Source organism: Gobio gobio (genome assembly GCF_949357685.1).
Source record: "Gobio gobio genome assembly, chromosome: 9".
NCBI classification, from domain to species: Eukaryota; Metazoa; Chordata; class Actinopteri; order Cypriniformes; family Gobionidae; genus Gobio; species Gobio gobio.
Window position 1 is genome coordinate 12,815,427 of NC_137115.1, and position 21,490 is coordinate 12,836,916.

The 21,490-nt window shown below is 39.2% G+C and overlaps 1 protein-coding gene across 1 annotated transcript; it reads right to left on the reverse strand.

Moving 5' to 3' along the window:
- Positions 1-1,593: 1,593 nt before the first annotated feature.
- ankrd67 (ankyrin repeat domain 67) lies at positions 1,594-20,655 on the reverse strand. The gene is made up of 5 exons (XM_079826218.1): positions 20,519-20,655; positions 16,576-16,828; positions 13,106-13,655; positions 9,842-10,138; positions 1,594-3,141 (listed from the first exon to the last, which is right to left on the reverse strand). The coding sequence occupies exons 2-5, from the start codon at positions 16,812-16,814 to the stop codon at positions 2,956-2,958; spliced, it is 1,272 nt and encodes a 423-aa protein (XP_079682344.1). The 5' UTR covers positions 16,815-16,828; positions 20,519-20,655; the 3' UTR covers positions 1,594-2,955.
- Between the last annotated feature and the right edge of the window lie 835 nt (positions 20,656-21,490).

Genomic DNA, 21,490 nt, shown 5'->3' on the forward strand with positions numbered 1-21,490 from the left:
GCAAGTTCTTCTGGCATGGACTCTTATTTACAAGCATAATTTTTCTCCCCACAGGTGTTACATATGGAACAATAGGAATATTTCGTTTAAGAATAAATCTTTGTTCTATAGTCAATGGTTCAATAATGGAATATTTCATGTTAGCCAGCTCTTTAACAAGGAAGGTCTGCTCTTATAGGCTATACAGAATTTCTTTCAGAATATACCTGTAACTCGAGTTTGCCGCTGTTATGGATGCTATTCCATCTGGAATCTTCCAAACCATCATTCTTTCTTTAGGAACAACTCCTTTTCCTGAACCAGTCAACACGCCTGTGGGTGCCATATGTTTCGCCAGGAAAAAAGGGAGAAATGATCAAATAAGAGCTCTATTCCTTGAGAACATTATCTCTGCCCCTCATGCAGTCTCATACTGGAACAACCTCTTTGATCATTTAAGTTGGAAAAATATATATGGTCCATTCAACATAGATTTTTCCTTACAAACAAAGTTAAAGAAATAACTTAAATTACTCCATAACATTTATCCTGTCAAACACTTTCTTAAAAACAAATTTTGACTCGTAAATGTTCCTTTTGTCAGAATGACATTGAAACTCTTCTTCATTTGTTTTGGTCGAGCAATTATACTTCCCAGCTCAGGAAAGATGTTAGTTTGTTTATCTCAAGTATTATTTTACAAGGTTTTTCTAAGGCATCTCAAATTTGTTATTTTTGAAGCGGATTCAAATGCCTGCTTTATAATAAACCTTATTCTCTTTCTATGTAGATTTTACATTAATAAATGTAAACTGCAAATTGTAAACCTATTTTTTGTAGTATTCTTACAAGATAAAACATTATTTACTTACAATTTCACTCTCGCTTAACAAAAAAAAAGCTCTCAGAACATGTACAGTTTGCACGGCCTACAAACTTTTCACTGTACTCAATGTGCAATTGTTATTAATTTGTGTAATACTCTATCTTATTCATGTTTGTTTGTTTTTTCCCCCTCTATTGATGCTATTCGTAATTATTTTTATGTTCTAATTTTGTTGTGCCATAGTGCAAACTGAATGTTCAAAAAAAACAAAAAAAAAAACAACGTCAATCTCCTTTTTTTGATCATTTAACTTGGAAAAATATATGGTCAATGCAACAAAGGTTATTCCTCACTAACAAATTAAAAGAAATAACTTAATAACAATAGTTACTCCATAACATTTACCCAGTCAAACATTTTCTTCAGAAAGAAATTGGATCTGATTTTGACACGAAATGTTCCTTTTGTCAGAATGACACTGAAACTCTTCTTCATTTGTTTTGGTCGTGCAGTTATACTTTTCAGCTCTGGAAAGATGTTAGTTTGTTTATCTCAAGTACTATCTTACAAGGTTTTTCAATAAATCCCAAATCTGTTTTTATTATTATTATTATTAATGTCTACTTCATAATACATCTAATTCTCTATAGCTTTTATATTCATAAATGTACATTTTCAAATTGTTAACCTATTTTAGTATTCTTACAAAAGATAAAACATTATTTACTTACAATTTCACTCTCGCTCAACAAAAAAGCTCTCAGAACATGAACAATTTGCAATGTGCTGAAATTATAGATTTGACATTTATTAAAATATTTATTGTCACACCAGCATCTGAATGTTGAAGATGATTTTATTTCTGTATAGACCCTTAAGAAAATATAAGTTGCTAACCATACTTTGCACCAAAATACTATAGGCACTACAGTTACAAATGTTATCCACCACCGTCCGAAAAATAAAAATAAATTTCCATCCTCTGTGATTTCTAGCAGTGGCCCCAGTCATAACTATTTTATTTTGGCAGAAATGATCTTGGCAATGTTTTGCTAGGGAAGATCAGGTACAAACACTACCACTTATGTTAAGGTAAGGTCACATTAGTGACATTTCGGTAAATTTCACAGGTACAAAGTTTACAGCTCTGACAGAACTCACTTTCAAACCAAATAGCTTTCTGGTGAATTTGCATGACCAACTTGAACCAGAGCGAAATCTGCAAGGGGAAACCTTTTGCCCTCAAGCAAAATTCCTGATGGCGTGGATTCCTATAAAAATGACTCAATTTCGACCACGGATAGTTTCCGAACAACAGTAAATGTGACCACACTTTTACGCAAAATATAAACTTTCTTGGAATACCACTTGTCCGATCAAATCAGAAGATTGGAATTGTTGTATAAGGCCTGTTCACACTAAGATAACTATAAAAAATAACTATATTAGCATCCACATTGCATGATAACGTTCTGTTTATTATAAGCGTGCACTACAGGTATGCCGTGCCGCTTTAACTGCACAAGCTCAGGTGGATTCTGATTGGCTGTCAATAAAGCTCTACCATAGAGCTCTACAGGGATGACATATTTTTGTTGGCCAACCATCACCAAGTCAGCATCACCCTGGTTCCCTTGACAACATCCCAACAGGATGGATTATTGCATGATATATAACTCTGGATTATTACAGAATATAATATCTGTGACCGACAAACGTTTATTCTTACAAGTTTTGTTCATCATGATAATCTTCACAAATGAACACAACTTTTATGAATTTTGAAGCCTAAATACAATTGTCTGAAGTAAAAAGCTAAGAGTAGTCTATAACAAACTAAACTAGAATCAGTTGTGGTGTGGAATTAGAAAGATTATTTATGGCCTGGTTTCACAGACGGGGCTTAGATTAAGCCAGGATTAGGCCTTAGTTCAATAAGGACATTTAAGTAGCTTTTATAAACTTGCCTTAGAAAAAAACAGACACAAAACAATGGCACTGACATATTTTATGATATGCTAGAGTCAGTTCAAGTTGCTTTCAGTTAAAACAGCTCAAACATGCATTTTAGTCTGGGACTAGGTTTAAGCCTTGTCTGTGAAACTATGGGTATAGTTATCGTTATAGTTATCCTGTGATCAGGCCTTAATTCACAGTTTTTTCTTCTCTCTATGCACACTGTCCTGAACTCGATCGCTCGTCTTGACAGTCTGGTGTTGCCGAAGGAGCTGGACGATGCCTAGCTGATTGTGTGTTCTTGCAACGTCCTCTGCTGTCTCTCTCCAGCTGCTTCTTACAGCAGGATCAGCACCTTTGTCTAGCAGAACCTTGGAAACCTGTGGATTGAATCACAAGTGTACTGAGAAAGGAAAGGCACAGGTAAACATTTATAGAACATCTTAGAACATCCCATAGGAATGTGAAATCTCAGATGAGATCATCTCAGGGCCTATTTACACTTTTTAATTCATGCATTTTTACTGATCAGATATCTGATTTCTTAAATTGGCTTATTTACATCTGGCCACATAAATGTGTCTCAGCAAAAGAAATATAAATCCGAATTCCCAGGCTATATGCAAATTCAATAGAGATCATGTCACTAAAAGCAATAGATATGCCGCTTATCATATGCGGTGCCATTTATTATCAGCTTATTTCAAGATCAACGATTGCAATAGGGGAGAGAGCTGCGTCAGCACGAGCTCATCGCTTTTAATGAAAATGACTCTGTGTTGAGTTTCAAGGATGTGAAACTGAACATTACATTTCATTTGCGGCAGTTTGCGTGTATGCTTGTTGAAAAAAGTGAAGTGATCATCTCTTGTAGGACATATCCGTGGCAATGTATGTTAGAGTAGTGCTGTCATTTCTTTGCAACCGGTCATATTCCACCCGTTCTGAGCCGGATTCGAACCGGGGTCTCTAGCGTCAATTGCATGCTGTATAAAACTATGGACATAGTGTCTGTGTCGCATTTTTGAACTTGGCAGCGCGCCACCGGAAATGGTCGGCGATAACTGAAAATGGGCAAAGAGGCGGGACGTGGGCGGAGCTGAGGTGACGTGATGGCTACCAGACAGCAGACAAACGGCAATCCACCTGTCACTCAAGTGGCCACGCCCTTAATTAAGCAGAATTTTATAGAATCTTAATATAATTTAAACGGCTGAGTTATACAAAAATAGCCATATAGACCAAAACCACCAAAACTCACTCCCATCCGGGTCACTGCACCAAATGTAACTGGTAATACTCAACCCGCTCTGAGAAGGATTTGAACCAGGGTCCATGCATGCAAACAAGGACGCTAAAGACTCCAGCGTCAATTGCTAATGTGCCTCTTGAGGCCAGAGGAGTGAGGTTTACACGCACACCTTAATAGACCAAAACCACTTTTTGTACCAGGCTGTAAACATTTTTTTTTTTTTGCTGTAAAGTTGGGCATTTTAACATGGGGGAGATACATATTTGACTCCCTTTTGGAGCCAGGGGAGTGAGGTTTACACACTTTTTTACTCCAGCGTGGAAGGCAGGCATGCTGCTAAAGACCGCAGCCTCTAGCATCAATTGCTAATGCGCCTCTTGGTATATATATATCCTAATTAAATTTATAACCAAAGCCCCAATCAATATTTATCTTTCTATAATATTATAATGATTTTTAATGATTCTCTCCAGTTATGATTTTGTTTCTTCCTTTATATTTTCTAAGGTATTTGGTCTCTGAAATATGGATTTGTTTTTCATTTCATGTTATATTTTATTTCATTTCATATTTCCTTTTACTGAAACCTTAAAGCCATAATACATTTTCTTTTATATTTCTTTAAAGAATAGAGTAAATATCATATGTATTTCTCTCTATCTGAGGAGAGATGGTTGTATCAATGTTTTGGGTAGTATGTGTTCTGTTGATAAAGGTCAGGCCCCACTGACACGGGATAAGCAGCGATGCCCTAGTGCTTATGTGTGTGTGTGTATTATATGTTCGGTGCAGGTCTGTTGGAGCTATCTGACCAGTCCTCATGATACCCCCAGACCCACAGGCGCCGGTTTATGACATCCGAGGCCAACAACTACCCTGGGGGGGTTTTGTGACAAACATCCTGACACTCTCATCTATCTATTCATGTGACAAATTGTTTGGACTTTATGTTTCTTGAACCAATCAGAATCATCCACCTGGCAGTAATGATGTGGTTAGAACTTGAAAACAGTATAACTGTTGAGAAATTGTATGTACGATAGGCTGGTAGAGGGAGAGTGGCCTACAAACTCCTTGTGAGACTTGAAGCTGGCTTCTGCTGATGAAACGGCAAACTATTCTTCAGTACATTTTTCTTTAATTAATTACGCTCCTGACTCTTGGTCTTATTTTTTCACTACTGGTCCTGGGTCCTAATCTGTATATATATATATATAACCACCTCTTGAAGTGGTTTGAGTGATTGGATTTAAATCCGTCTCGAAAGCATTTTGGAGGGCATTTACACCTGTGCTGCTTCCGAAATAGTATACTGATTACTGAATACTGAAACTTCGCAACCGCTTAAAAAAATATGTTCTATATAGTATGAATGTGTGTATGAATGAAATTCGGACATACATCCACCATTTATGTTGGCCTAACTTACTGCGTCCGTCAGTTGCATCACTTTACCTCCTTTCACAAATCCTCTCCCGTGGCCTCATGGGATAGTAAAGTGTCCGTTGAATGCACACTTCAGAATCACTTTTCACATTCTGTTTTATGAATACTATGAATTCAGACATACTACTCGCTCACATACTGTTTTCCACCTACTATATAATGGAAGTAGGCATATTCGGATGCAGCACTAGTCTTTTGAAAGTCGGATAGCCATCCGATCAGAGAAAATGCATGCATGAAGTGACCAGGTGTAAATACAGGCCCTCTAGAGACCACTGAGATTAAATGGAAAGCAAACAGAGACTTTTACTCTCCTGTTTCTCAGATTTTCTTTCTTAGAGGACCACAGTCTGTAAGCAAAATTGTACACATTTCTCATCAAATCTATTCACATTAATTTTATAATTCTGAGCAATGAACCTGTCAACCACTCAGATCGTGTATGCAACCTAAAACACCCAAAACCCAGATAACCCCTCAAAATCAGTGCATTAAAAATACTGGGAAAGATGCAAGGCCAGCATTGTGGTTGCAGGTTTTGCACATAACACTATATTGCCAAAAGTACTGGGACACCCCTCCAAATAATTGAATTCAGGTGTTCCAATCACTTTCATGGCCACAGGTGTATAAAATCAAGCACCTAGTTATGCAGACGCTCCTACAAACATTTGTGAAAGAATGGGTCGCTCTCAGGAGCTCAGTGAATTCAAGCATGGTACCGTGATAGGTTACCACCTGTGCAATAAGTCCTTTACGTGGTAGGCCACGTAAAATTAGTGATGGGCAGACCAAGGCTTTGTGAAGCACTGAAACAGTTGAAGCAAATGTGCCATATTGTTTCGAAGCTTTGAATCAATCCGACACCCGTCTCTACGGCGACACCTAGTGGTCACTTGCATGTGTTGATCTGAAATAACCATGACAATGATCCATGTTAAGTTTTCAACATCTGTCTGACTACATTATCTTGGTTTTGCTACTTTTTATTAATTTAATGTGGAATAGTTACAGACACATACAACTGAAAATAACTCCCTTGCCCATAACATTGTTGGGCTCTGGGTTCGGGCCAAATTCTGAAAGCAGGGCCCTCTCCTTGGACAGCACACAGGGTCTCCTCATTGTGAATAACTATAGGTTTTTTTTGGTCATGAAAATTGAACATTAATAAAATAAATAAAGCCACAATGTGTCACATTTGTTACATAACATTTTTAATAAAAAAATATTATTTGCTCTGCTGTTGAAGGACTTAGCCGACTTCTTTTTTTTCATATAATTTCTCCAGCCTTTGAAAAAATCCTCTCACAAGGGACACTTGTTGCTGGCATGCACAAATATTTTTTAGCAAGTAACTTACATACAAGTGAGGGAAAATCACTGCTATCACAAAATCACTGCTATCACAAAATCTCTCTCCTCTCAAAAAAACCCCATGAGGTGAAGATGGATTAACTTCACTTTTAAAGGTCCCATGGCATGGCATTTTTCTATTATTTTATAATGTTTCCTGAGGTGTACTTATATTGTTAGTATGACTTTTACATAATAAAATGTCATAATTTAGAAATAAAAGGCATTTTTTCTATACTGCTGTTTGCCCTGTGGCTGAATGCCCTGCTTCAAGAGGCGTGTCTGCTGTGAGACTTCAGTAAAAACGCCCACTGTTGTGATTGGCTGACATCTTTGCATTTTAAATGAGCGGAGGGGGCGTGGTTTAACGAGGTCTACGAGGCACGAGCAGGCACGAGCTGCTGCCAGAGAGACGGATGGACCTGAGTTCACTTCACATCAGTTCTCAGCATGTCTGAACTGTTTTAGTTACAGCATATACTTCTGGTTATTAGTCTATTTCTAGTTGGAGGGACTGTCACTCATGTCAGAAAGTTAGTAACTTTAGTAAATTATGGATCAGCGCTGACTGGAGACGCGAACCGTTTAGAACGATTCAGTCCGATTTGGTGAACTGATTCGGTTCACTGAAAAGAACTGGTTCAAAAGAAAGATCACTAATGTACCAGAGACTGAGCTCAGCGATTGCTAACAAAGTTATTTATAGTAACTACTGAGTTATGAGAGCGCTGTCAGTCAGCGCAAATTTATTGTGTTTGTATCTGAGAGTTCTGAATAAACACGAGTCCCAGTCACGCCGAGTCCGTCTTCATCATTATTACCAACTTTGTAACACATGCAAAGTACCATTACAGCTGTCGAGATGAACGAGTTAAAAGTAAGTGTTGATAATAGCATTATTTTTAAAATAAAATAAAAGCGTCAGTGTCGCGCGTTGAGTACACAGCGCAAACAAAGACACAACAGCAGTAATCGAATGTAATCCAGTTTATTGTGGGGCTAGGCTGGCTAGCCCGGATATGCTCACGCTTACCCTCCTTCTGCTTAATCTCACGCCGCGTTTGGTGCCTCCGCTGTGGGCCAGATGCAGTACTGGGGGTCGGGGATGTTGAAGGCCACCGGCCAGTGCAGCCCGAGCTTCGGTGTGTAAGGTTTATCTCTAAAGATGTTACTCTGCCGATGTTGAGCAGAAACTCATGACTGTATGCACATTCTAGAACCGATAGACGCGACGAGGACGTACAAAAACACTGACTCGCAAGATAGAAAACACGAAAACACCGTTCTGTCTGGAGAGAGAGAAGCCGCATTGTGTGCACGAATAATAAATAATTAGCTACACATCAGAAATCACTGATCACAGATCAGAAGGAACTGAAAAAAGACTTCTGTTTTCATTTGTACATCCAAACACTGAGAAACTGCCAGCATTCACTCGTTCACAAGCAATGATCTCTCGAGCGCTTGCATGGGTGTGCCAGATTCTCTGGGCGGAGGAAAGGGAGGAAACCGTTCCTGCTTGGACGTCAAACCAGGAGACTTCAGGATTGGCTCGTCTGGCCTGTCATTTTCTCAAAGGCAGAGAAAGACAGCCAGAACTCGGGTTTACACCGATCAACATTTCTATCCACTTGGGGACAATATTCAGGCTAGGGGAACTCATATTAATGTTGAAAAACCTCATAAAATGAAAATTTCATGACATGGGACCTTTAAACTGTGGGGATTAGGTTCATACAGATGTGTGACTGTGTGGTTTGTTCCCGCCCCTTTCAATCAAATGCAGTTTCGACAGGCGCCACCTGATGAAAAACTTGAAGCTCATTTAGCCATAGTCACGTGACATGGGTGTTACGAATCACAGTTCGGAGCAGTGTTTCGAAACATCTGTGCTTTGGGATCTCGACAAAGCACCGAAACGTTAGTTTCGCGTCAGCTATCCCTACGTAAAATCACAGAGCGGGGTCAGCGCATGCTGAGGCGCACGCACAGTATGCAGAAGTCGCCAACTTTCTGCAGAGTCAAAAGCTACAGACCTCCAAACTTCGTGTGGCCTTCAGATTAGCTCAAGATCAGTGTGTAGAGAGCTTCATGGAATGCAGTGTCGGATGCAGTGGTGTAAAGCACGCCGCCACTGGACTCTAGAACAGTGGAGACGTGTTGTCTGGAGTGACGAATCACGCTTCTCTGTCTGGCTCCGATGGATAAGTCTGGGTTTGGAGGTTGCCAGGAGAACGCTACTTGCCTGACTACATTGTGCCAAGTGTAAAGTTTGGTGGAGGGGGGGGGGGGGGGGGGGCTTATGGTGTGTGTTTTTTTTCGGGGGTTGGGCTTGGCCCCTTAGTTCCAGTGAAAGGAACTCTTAATGCTTCAGTATACCAAGTAAGTTTGGGCAATTTCATGCTCCCAACTTTGTAGGAACAGTTTGGGGATGGCCCCTTCCTTTTCCAACATGACTGTGCACCAGTGCACAAAGCAAGGTCCATAAAGACATGGATGAGCAAGTTAGGTGTGGAGGAACTTGACTGGCCTGCATAGAGTCCTGACCTCAACCTGATAGAACACCTTTGGGATGAATTAGAGTGAAGACTTCTCGTTCTACATCAGTGCCTGAACTCACAAATGCGCTTCTAGAAGAATGGTCAAAAATTCCCATAAACACACTCCTAAACCTTGTGGAAAGCCTTCCCAGAAGAGTTGAAGTTTTTATAGCTGCAAAGGGTGGGCCAACTCCATATTAAACCCTACAGATTAAGAATGGGATGTCATTAAAGTTCATGTGCATGTAAAGGCAGGTGTCCCAAAACTTCTGGCAATATAGTGTATAATCAGTCATTGTATTCTTTTTGTAATTTGTTGTTGTTCATCTGAGGTTGAGGCTAATTTTAATATCTGTTAATGACCAGATGATTTTTATTATGTTCTGGTACGTAAAACAATACAATTCTAAAGGGTTTCCTTTCTTTTTCACATGACTCTATATTAGTATGCTTCTAAGATATAAACATTAAAGAGAATCAACACACCTTACAGTGACCCCTCTCTGAGGCCAGGTGCAAAGGTGTCTGTCCGAGCCTCTCCACAGCATTCACATCTGCCCCGTAATGCAGCAACAGTTTAGCAGCCTCAGCATTATCCCTGAGTGCTGAGTAGTGCAGCGGTGTCATTTTGAGGTTGTCCCTGTCCTCAAGTCCCGCTCCATTCAGAATCAACAAGTGTACTACAGCCCTGGAGCCGCTGCGGGCAGCCAGATGCAGCGGAGATGCTACATCTCCATCCCTGACATCAACCTTGGCCCCTCCTGTTAACAGCTGCTGGAGGATCTATGAGGAAGAAGAATATACGGTTTAGAAGAAACAGATGAGGGAGGATGGAAAGTATAGAAGGAAAGATCAAATGGTGCTAAGCAGACAGGAACAGTACACTGCCCTTCACCCACACATATGCCATCTGTTTCATAGAGCGCGGTTGGCCTGACTCTGACATTATTCAGCCAAAAGGGCAGCGAGACCTTGAATTCACAGTCTTGGCAATGCAAGTTATACTGCAATAATAGGAAAGATTGGAAACAAATGCATTTAGGTGTTTATAGGAAACTTTAGGTGTTTATAGGACACTTCTTGTAGACAGAGTTTTTTTGGAGAGAACATTTATCAGAGACTCAATGATCTCATGACCAGTGCTAGATAACATTGGATAGCATTATTTCCTCACCCCAGTAACTGTTACCCTGCTATAGTATAAAATATGCAATGTTGGTGTGCTGTCCAAGGAGAGGGCTCTGATTTCAGAATTTGGCCCGAACCCAGAGCCCAACAATGTTATGGGCAAGGGAGGTATTTTCAGTTGTATGTGTCTGTAACTATTCCACATTAAATTAATAAAAAGTAGCAATATTTAATTAAATAAGTAGCTTATTATTAACGCAAAGGCAGCACTCCTCACAATCAGTTCACTGACCATCTGATAGATATTATACACTGGAAAAAACTAGAACACTAGAACCATGTTTAAAGGTTGATATTATGAGCGCTTCTGAGGACAAGCTACTTGCAGGTTAATGAAATCAAATATTTGAAAGATAGTAAAAGATAGTAACTGTATATTTTGTTTTCTTAGTTATGTCTGTTTTTTCCCCCACATCAATCTATTATTGGAGTATAATCCATTTAAATTTTTTTTAAGCTCCTAAACCACCTAAACCAAACTTTATGGCCTGGTTTCACAGACAGGGCATAGATTAAGCCAGGATTAGGCCTAAATTCAATTAAGACATTCAAGTTGCTTTTTATAAATGTGCCTTAAAAAAACATTACTAGTGTGCATCTTGAGACAAAACAATGGTAGTGACATATTTCAAGATGTGTCAGTGCAAGTTCCTTTTAATTCAAACAGCTCAAACATGCATTTTAGTCTGGGACTAGGCTTAATTTTTGTCTTTGAAACCAGGGGTAAATGCTGGTAGTTTAAAAGTTGACCAAATTTTAAAGTGTAACAGATTAGCAGGATTTGGTTCTATGCATCGGTTGTTGATTGGATTTTGAGATGTGGGCACTCGAAAGTAGAGGCAAATTAAATCGACTAAACGATTAGAGAAGTCTGGCATTCGTCTCCAGAGAGAAGTCTGTAATGTTTTACCAGAAGTTATATTTGCCCTGTTTACACCTGCCATTAAAATGTGTTTTTGTCAATGTGATCACAAGGGGACAATGTTAAGTACAGGTGTAAATGGAGTCGAAACGTTTTGAGCTTGTCCACTTTCGACCACTTCCAAAGGTAGTGAATAAAATATTTGACCAGCTTGCTTTCATGTGGTCGAATGTATTTGAACAGCCACAAATGACCACCTACTCGCCACCTACTCGTCGCCCACTGACACGTTATGGGACATGGGATGCATTATGGGACGTGGTTTGAGAAAGCACACCAAAACAATACATTTCAACTTCGCTATGTTGTGCCAAAACAATTGATTATCGTAGTTATCCTTTACATTTGCTTCCTTTCCAGGTTGCTCGTAAGCAACAAATACTAATGGCTTAATTCATTCAACAATATTTGCTTCACTCACATGAAAGTGATATAAGTGTGATGAAAGAAGAAAGGAAGTCTAGACGAAATCAGAACACAAGTGGTCACAGGAGACACATTGGGTCAGACTAGGTGTTAACAGTAATTCGTTTTGGCTGACAACTTATCACTGAAAAGCCATCTTAATACCAGGTCTAAACAGGGCCTTTGACACATTATGAGGTCTAAAAAAACCCCTGATAAATTGTTTAAAATAAGGTCTATACCCAGCAAGCATTTTTGATGTCTAATAGCCGTCTAGGCTACAACAAGGTGAACTTTGGGCTGTCAATTGAAAATTTAATAGACATCTAAACACAGCCCAAGAATAGGCTAGTCATCAACCGTGGCTACACACAGGCTATGCATAGAACATGTCAAAGAAATGAATCCAAACACCTTGTAATCACAGTAGACTTTGCTGAAATATCATACATCTCGAAAGTTATTTTGGCAAAAACAACATGTAACCAAATTCAAGTTTTTTTTTGGCTAGAAGTGGGTCACTCATAGTCGGACTATTTCAAGTCTATAGTTAACCTAGACTATGTCTATTGCTGGCTGGGTAGTACCCATTTAGAAAATAGATAGGGTGGATTCAATTTAAAGGGTTAGTTCACCCAAAAATGAAAAATCTGTCATTAATTACTTACCCTCATGTCGTTCGACACCCGTAAGACATCCGTTCGTCTTCGGAACACAAATGAAGATATTTTAGTTGAAATCTGATGGCTCTGAAAGGCCTCCATTGGCACAATCAGTGAGTCGAATCATGATTCGGATCGCGTGTCAAACCGCCAAACTGCTGAAATTTGGCGATCCAAACTGCTCATTCGACTCACTGATTCATAACGCTTCGAAGCTTCATGAGGCTGTGTTTTGAAATCGTCATCACTATATAAGTCATTATTTGGGGGTTTTTTGCGCACAAAAACTATTCTCGCCGATTCATAAAGTTATTTTAGAACCACTGTAGTGAGATGGACTTTGTAACGACGTCTTTAGTACCTTTTAAGGGTCTTGAGAGTGAACCGTGCATTGTGCCAATGGAGGCCTTTCAGAGCCATCAGATTTCAACTAAAATATCTTCATTTGTGTTCCGAAGACGAACTGAGGTCTTACGGGTGTCGAACGACATGAGGGTAAGTAATTAATGACAGAATTTTCATTTATGGGTGAACTAACCCTTTAATGCTGACTTCAAGCCCATAGTCAATCACCTTCTTGTCTCCAGAGTAAGCACAAAAGTGCATGGCTGTGCGCCCATTAGGACCCCTCATATTGGCATCTGCACCTCGGTGCAGCAGCAGTCTCACCCCCGCCTCGTTCCCTGTCAACACTGCCAGCTGCAGAGGACTCATGCCAACACCTTTTCCTTCCACGTCTGCTCCATTATCTAGCAGGAGCTCCGCCACATCCCCCCAGCCTCCAAAAACTGCCCAATGCAGGGGTGTCCACTTATGAAAGTCCTGGGGGTTCGGCGAGGCCAAGTACTGGAGCAAAACCCTGGCCGTGCCCAGGTGTCCACTGGCTGCAGCCAGGTGAAGGGGCGTCTGGCCAGAACAGGACCTTTCAGAATGTGATGCCCCCTTCTGGAGGAGAAAGGTTGTGGTCTCGGGGTTCCCTCCGCTGCAAGAGCGATGCAGGGGAGTGCAGTTGAAAAAGTCTTGGCTATTTACCTCCACCTGGCCGGTTTGCAACAGGAACTTGATCAGCATGAGATGACCCTTGAAAGAGGCGTGGTGGACAGCTGTCCAACCATACGGGTCCCTGAAAGTACATAATGGGCCCAGTCAGTGAAAAAAATTTCAGTATATTTATTTTGGGATCAACACTCGATTGCATGGCATTAGACATTTGTATTTTTATACTGTTACATTCTGTTACTAACATCTGACATTGTAATTTATTTAAAAGGAATATATCATGGAAAGTGAGAATTTAAACATTATGCCACAAGTACTGTCAACAGATCTCGTTTAAAAGCGATGTGTCAGTTTTTTTATCTTTAACATATTTTCTCCTAATCCATTTTATTATGCAGAGACACCATAGATAAGCCATTCGGAAATTGTTACCCCCCAAAAAGTGTAAACACCGTGACTGTCCCGCTATCAAAATATTGCTCTGTTTGTTTGAGCATCCCGACGATTGTAACATTGTCTCAGCCAATGGTGTGAGTTTGCAGTTGGGCTATCTGTTTGGCTGACCAATGATATTTCAATGTGGGTGGAGCTACTCAGCACAATACCACAGAAATAGAATCGTAACTGACAACTGACAAGGGCTTTGTCCGAAACCTGGAAAATGCTGCCTTCGGAGGACACATTTCAAGGTGGGAAGGCATCAAGGCAAGTCCGAATCTAATGTTAGCTTCACTTTCTGTCTCCTGAGATACCTTTATCTGCAGCATGTATCCTTCGCTGCCTTTGATATCCCACAATCCTGTGCGTTCTATTCTGTGACATTTGAGCTAGAAATAAAGATGTGTTTTTCTGGAGGGACTGGCTAGACCTTGAAAACAGTATAACTGTTGAGAAATTGAATGTACTAGGGATGCAACAATACAGTTAGTCCACGGTTCAATACATACCTCGGTTTTTACCCACGGTTTTCGGTTCGGTTCGGTTCTGATGGCTTGTCACATAAATGTTTTGTTATTCTATTCTTAAGCGACAGGAACCGCAAGAGGTTAAAGAGAAAAAAGACTATTTTTTTTATTGCAATACTCTTTCTTTATTTTACTTAAAAGAATTGAAAAACCTTACTTGAACTTAAAACTTTACTTAAAAAAAACCCTTGTACACATTCCTAGTGTATTGGATAATATAAAATAAATATTTATAAAGATTTACTCTGGCAGCTCAGAGCTGTACAGCAGCATTTAAGTATGAAATTGAATGAATGAATGTAAAAATAAAGCACTACATAGACTTCACTATAAAATATACACTGATTCTTAGCTACTTTATTAGTTTTTCAGTCAAGAGCAGTGAGTGATTTTCCCTTTGTCTTTTGTTGTTCATGACAGAGTTTTCATTTTTGAGTGAAATATCCCTTTAATGTTAACATTAAAGGGATATTTCACTCAAAAATGAAAATTCTGTCACCGAGAAATGAATACAGGTTTGAAACAATATTAGATTGAGTAAATAATGACAATTTTATAGGTGAACTGTCCCTTTAAGGACCGCGTGTTCACTGGCTGCGCTGCTGTCAGTTTAAGACCTCTACACAATTAATATACAGACACGATTGCGATTTTACTTTCACTTTAGACATAACCGACTGTGTTTATGTTAACCTTGTGTGTATTTGACAGTATTAACGCAGTAAGACGACAACTTAGTTCAGTATTCACATGTTTGACAGGCTTTTAGTGCGCGCGCTCTGAAAAGCGCATGTTAAAACCATGCACGCGAATGAAACCGGCAAGGCTGTAAAACGCATGCAAATAATGAACTTTGGTGATTGTGAATAACTATAGGGTTCCGTGAGTATAACTCCACCACTAACCTGTGATGTGAATGTATGTCGCGTTGTTCAGTATTGGGATGGAGGCAAATTATAGAATTTGTAGAAAAATAATTAATTAAATGCAAAACCGAAAAAAACGCAATTCACAAGCGCGTATTGAACCGTGAATGCCGTACCGAACGGTTCAATATTATATTGAGAATTGTGGCATAGTATGTACGATAGGCTGGTAGAGGGAGCGTAGCCTAAGAACTCCTTGTGAGACTCGAAGCTGGCTTCTGCTGATGAAACTGCAAACTATTCTTCAGTAAATTTCTCTTTAATTAATTAAACTCCTGACTCTTGGTCTTCATTTTTCACTACTGGTCCTGGGTCCTAGACTGTTACCCCAACAAAACAAATTGATTGTGTTAAAAGAACTCTTTAGTGCTCATCCAATCCTATGAACCACTGACATCATCTAGTCAGTCGCCCTCAAATTACTTTTCAAACTCATTTTAATTTGTTTCTATCATTTGCAATGCTTCATGGGATTGTAGTTCTTTATCTTATTAAAGCCATCAAGTACACAGTCTTTGTCTTTTTGCCTATTACATTTTGTTTTATTATTATTTTTATCAAACCTTGTAATTTTGTGATTTATCTCATACCTGGTCGGTTTTGTTCATGTCTTATAACTTATAACAAAGACTTTATAAAATTTCCTAAGAGAAAAATTAATGGTAAAAATATGACAGGCACTGTGGCACTCAATGTGATTGTTGTGTCATGGCTTGTCAGGACAAAAACATGGAATATATGGCATTTATTGTTTCTTGCTTTATCGTTTTGCTCGATGTAAGCTGCCAAATAAGATAAATTAAACAACAGAGTGTGTATTTACACCAAGTGCAAACTGCTTGCTGGCAGAGGCTATTTACACTAGCTCTGCCCACCATTGTCTGATACAGTCTTTAACTATTTGCTATCTGCCACTAAGTATGAATAGCAACTAAAAACCATTTACACTTAGTGAAAATATCTAACACTTGTGCAAAGAAAATACTTTTTGTTGCTATTTACACAGTGCAAATAGCCGCTGCCATTAAAAAATCTACAATTTGGCCAATTTAAAGGTGTAGTTTAGCCAAAAATAACATTTGTTATGACATAAGATAATGGCAAAATTGAACATTTTGGATAAATTGTTCACTTAAAGTTATATCTCACTAACTGGCAGTTAGCAGGCACCCCACGTTCCAGCATGGCCCTGACTTGCTCCAGACAACCCTCCCAAGCAGCATAGTGCAGCCTCCGCTCATCCAAGAGAGAGTGCCTGGGTTTGGGTCGACGGTGGATCCTCCACTGTCTTGTTCCTGCAGCTGTCCGGAACTTCCTCTCCACAGACCCCATGGACACCGAATCATGGAGCTCCAACCATCTCCAGTGCATCTCTGGGCCTGCATGGGCCATGGCAGGAGGATAGCCTGTGGAGAAAAACCATGGCGCAAAGTTACAGGCTTTATCATATATTTATTTTATTTTCATTGGTTCTTAGTTGAAAAGAATATGGACAGTTGTACAGATTAGTAACAATACAATCATTCCACCAGGGGGTGGTAAAAGTTTACAGCAGTTAGAAGATTTGGTTACATCACTAAATTGGACCGTTTCTGACCTACATTTAAAGTGTGATAAATTTTGAGTACATCACTGGAGTGGTTGCGTAACCTCTAAAGTCATTGTCCCCATGGCTCCAAAAATTCTGGATTGATCTTCCAGTGAATGATTTCAAAGGCTCTTCTGATCTGTCTTTCTGCTGTAATTCCATCTAGAGGCACAGTTGTCATGGTAACAGTGGTTGCAATTACTATTTTAGAGGTTTTCATTAACTTTCCTGGCAGCCTGTCTTGTAGAGGAGAAGCAAAACATGGAAAAGCATTTTAGTGATATATTAGGATTTGATTAATGAACATTATGTAATGCCCCATCATGTACACTAATTGTGAATATATTTGCAAATATATTAATCAAAGTTTCATGACATTTCAAACTAGAAATGTACACTGAGTAATTATTTCTGTACAATGTACTATGTACAATGCAACTAGATTTTGAAATTGCTGCCATGTTTCCAGGTGTTTTAAGTGAGTTTTTTTTAGCACATTTTGTGCTAGGGTGTTCTGAGCAGTTGCTTGCTTACTGACTCAAGTTAAAAGAGCCAACTCCTAGCCATAGTCTTTAGATATAGCTTTTAAATATAGCTTAGGTTTCACTTTCAATTTAAGTCTATTGTATATTTTTAGCCCATTTTATTGTTTAGCAGGTGAAAATGGTAAAACTCTCCACAACAAACGGCATAATCTGAGGTACCATTCACGTCTGTAGCACAAAGTTTAATACAAATTGATCAAACTCAGATTTGAAGTATGAGCAATTAGTAACGCGTGCCATAAGTTTGTTTTAAATGAAAGTTGCCAGAAATAAAGATATTGTTTTGGGATAACTCTGTCATCCTTTACTCACCTTCATGTCATTCCAAACCTGTAAGACTTTCTTTCTTTTGTGTATTTTTGTAGAATGTTAGTGTAAAGCTTTTACATGACAACGTGTGCTAAAAATGGAAAGTTTATCTTTTGCATTTTTCGCATACAGATGACAACGTTGTCAAAACGAACCCCGTTAACACGGATCCAGGAAACTGATCCCAGGCCAGTAGTTGGAGATGTCATGTCACTTTGTAAAGAAACAACACACCTATAGACTGGACACGTAATACACATGCGCATGACATATCCGTTTTTACGAATTTGTGTTTTGTAGTTTACGCAAAGATCTATGGCTCTTTCCGTTTTATCCTGCTGAAATCGTCTAGCTGTGAGCGTTTTGGCAGTGCAACGTTTTATTTCAGTTGAGACGCTTTGCTTGCATGATACGGAATATCCACAGAAATGTTACTAGCATCTTATTTCACAGATACTTTGTTTCTGCATTGTTTCTACATAAACATGTTGATACAATGTAAAGTATTTGCTCTGGCTATTGTTTTAAATAATTTTGTTCCATTATATTGCTTGTTGTTGTCGTCTGTTGACGTTATACAAGCAGAATGTGGTGGTTGGTCTGTGTTGTATTTGCCCTACCCATCCTCTACTGTGATTGGACAGCTGGGTAAAAAGTGACAGTGATGAGCGCTGCGTTGGACCCAAAGTTGAACATTCTTCAACTCTCTGCGTCCAGTAAAAACCGCGAAGCACTTAGCGCTCATTGTGAAATAGACGCAGACAGGGGCGCTGCTAGCAATTTTGGGCCCTATGAAAGAATATGATGTTGGGCCCTCTACCACACCAACCTAACCAAATCTGTCTGCAATTTAATAATACTGAGCGTTTAAGCTCTGCTCGCTCAACCCAGAATGCCCCAATTGGCTGATGAAACATTGATTAAAATTAAGATACAATTTCTACAAAACAAAACTTAATGAAGTGGTCACAATCATGTCTGACCCACTCAATGTCTCCTGGCATTGCGCATCTTATGTGTCCTATCTCAGGCTGTTCACTTTTCATAATTGAAACAGATTGACAACATGGACATAAAAAATAACATTATAATATTTCAACATAAATATAAAATAAATACCTTAATGGCTGCCACAATTAAAGTACAGAGAAACTTCATGTCGGAGTGGAATTTGAGCGTGAGCAGTTCATGAGTGGAGCGTTTTGCTGGATTTTGCCGGAAATTCAGAAATAAGCCATCTTTTTTATATTTGTAAATCTTTGGTAGATTATACATTTATAATACATTACTACTAGTACTGTTACTACTAATAAACCAATCTCTGGGGGCCCCTAAAGTGTGTGGGCCCTTAGAATCGTCCTAACTTTCCCCCCCTTAGCGGCGCCCCTGGACGCAGAGCCACTTGTTAGGTTGCAGACATTTTAAAAACACAGTGCTACTATTGAAACCAATTGGAAAAATATGCTAGCCAAGGGAAAAAATGCTTTGGTTGAAAGTGTTACCGGCTAACTTGGATCACATGTGCCTTAATAACCAATTACATTAAAGCCTTGACGTCATTGAATTTCGTTAGGGTTAGGCGACAGGGTTAGGGTTAGGTCAGGCGAGTTGTGTGACAGTCAATCACTGTTTGCAGAAATCATAGAAATGAATGAGAAGTGCCATACCTGTCGCGCAATTGTCTGTGACTTCTCTTATAGAACAGCATTTTTTTTCTGTGTAAACTCTACAATTAGATCAATCCAAACGAATGTTTAGGAGCACACATGTTGAAGATTAACCATTAATCCTTTCATCCATTGACATCCAAAAAAAACCAAAACGGCCTCATGGTCTCCTTCCCTGCGTACCTCAGTGTTAGCTAATATTACTTTTTTTGGCTAAGGTTGCAGACTTGCCTTCATGTGGCTTTGGTATCATTTTCAAAAACGTTGCACTTTGAAACTTGTTTTCAAAAGTTTGGATTTTCAAGTCCCTTAAAACGGCGTTGTCATGTAAATCAACGGACAAAACGCATACGTTTTCCGTCTATTGCATGGACCAAAAAAATCAATAGCCTAAATATTTTATGTTCCAGAGAAGAATGAAACTCATACAGATTTGGAACAACAGAATGGTGAGAATGAAGATGACTGAATCTTCATTTCTCAGTGAATTATGCCATTGCGTAGTATATGTGAAAAGAGATGTATAGTTTTCACACTTGAAGTGTTATACTCAGTGTGTTCCAAGCCAAGCTGTGAGCCACTGGAGATCTGGAGGCGTGTACGGCCTGTCATGTTGTGGGAGTTCGGGATTATGTGGGCGGACAACTGGCTCCTGCCCTTGCCTCCTGCCTTGCCATTTATCAAAGCAAAATATCTTTAAAAAACACGCAACTGCACATATACACTGCTGCTGAGGAAGATTAACAATTAGACATCAAGTGAGATAATGCTCTTTTGTTGCATTTACAGTAAAATTATTTGAACAGTTCCTTTTTCTCAGTAAAGACTATTAAACTTGTATTTGACACCCCAAACAATTGTCACAAGTTGACATAATTTCCTGTGGATTCAAATTAGCAGTCACACAAATACACATTACCAGAGATGAGCGTATGAATTTGCAGATCCATCCAACTACGTTCACTGGAAACAAGACAGAGAAGTTACCTGTGAGTGCCAGTTACTCCATGACGTCTTGATTCTCTCTAGTGTGCTGTTGAGCAGATTTTTCAGGGTGACATAACGTGTTAGTCCGGTCTTTCTACCCCCTCTGATATCGTTCATCAAGTGTTTTATGTTCATCTGAGGTTGCTATGGTGAGAGTGGGCTTTTAGAGCACTGTTATTGTATGATGGCACAGAAGAGAGAGAGAGAGAGAGAGAGAGAGAGAGAGAGAGAGAGAGAGAGAGAGAGAGAGAGAGAGAGAGAGAGAGAGAGAGATTTGAGACTGCGTATGCCTTGCCTGATGGTTGCTGTGGCCAAATTACATTTAGACTGCATGCAATTGTATCTTCTTTTTTACTTTATCATATGTAAAACAAAAATACAATTACCATTGTATTTGAAATGTGCTATAAATCAACGTTTTGTTGTGATCATTATCATGGTCATTTTGATCTTTCTTCACAATTCAATGCTCTTTTATGTTTATATTCAAAAATACAATTGGGTTTCCGTTAGGGTTGTGTATGAACTTAATTGTGGTAGCAAAAAGAATGTAGAATAGAGTTGAATTTAAATTTGAATTTAAGAAAGCAGATCAGAAAAAGAAAACTGCTCTAATGCAGGATTTTGATGGCAAAATTAAATGGCTGTTAATTGTTCTGATAGTATTGGACTTCATAACACATTCTATCATATGTATTTCTGCATAAATAAGGATGCAATTATCCATGTCTTTTCACACAACATGTTGAAATAATGAAATTCCTTTGTTGTGTGACACTGTAAACCCTAACGCTCAAAATAATTAATTGGTTTGAGTAGAGCCAACTCAAATTAAACAAATTAGTTCAAACAAATTAACTTTTATGAGTATGTAACGGAGGCCAGCTAGTAGTTGCTGTGCGAGTAAACCTCACTCCTCTGATCTCAAGAGACGCTCTAGCGACCGACGCTAGCGGTTGCAGCCTTTAGCCT

Bases quoted from the DNA above. Each gene is read 5' to 3' on its own strand.
- ankrd67 (XM_079826218.1), bottom strand. From the start codon at position 16,814: ATGGCCCATGCAGGCCCAGAGATGCACTGGAGATGGTTGGAGCTCCAT. The intron at 13,656-16,575 runs GTTAGTGAGATA...ATGTACTTTCAG, and splicing joins GGGGTGCCTGCTAACTGCCA to GGACCCGTATGGTTGGACAG. The intron at 10,139-13,105 runs GTGATTGACTAT...TCTTCCTCATAG, and splicing joins CTTACTCTGGAGACAAGAAG to ATCCTCCAGCAGCTGTTAAC.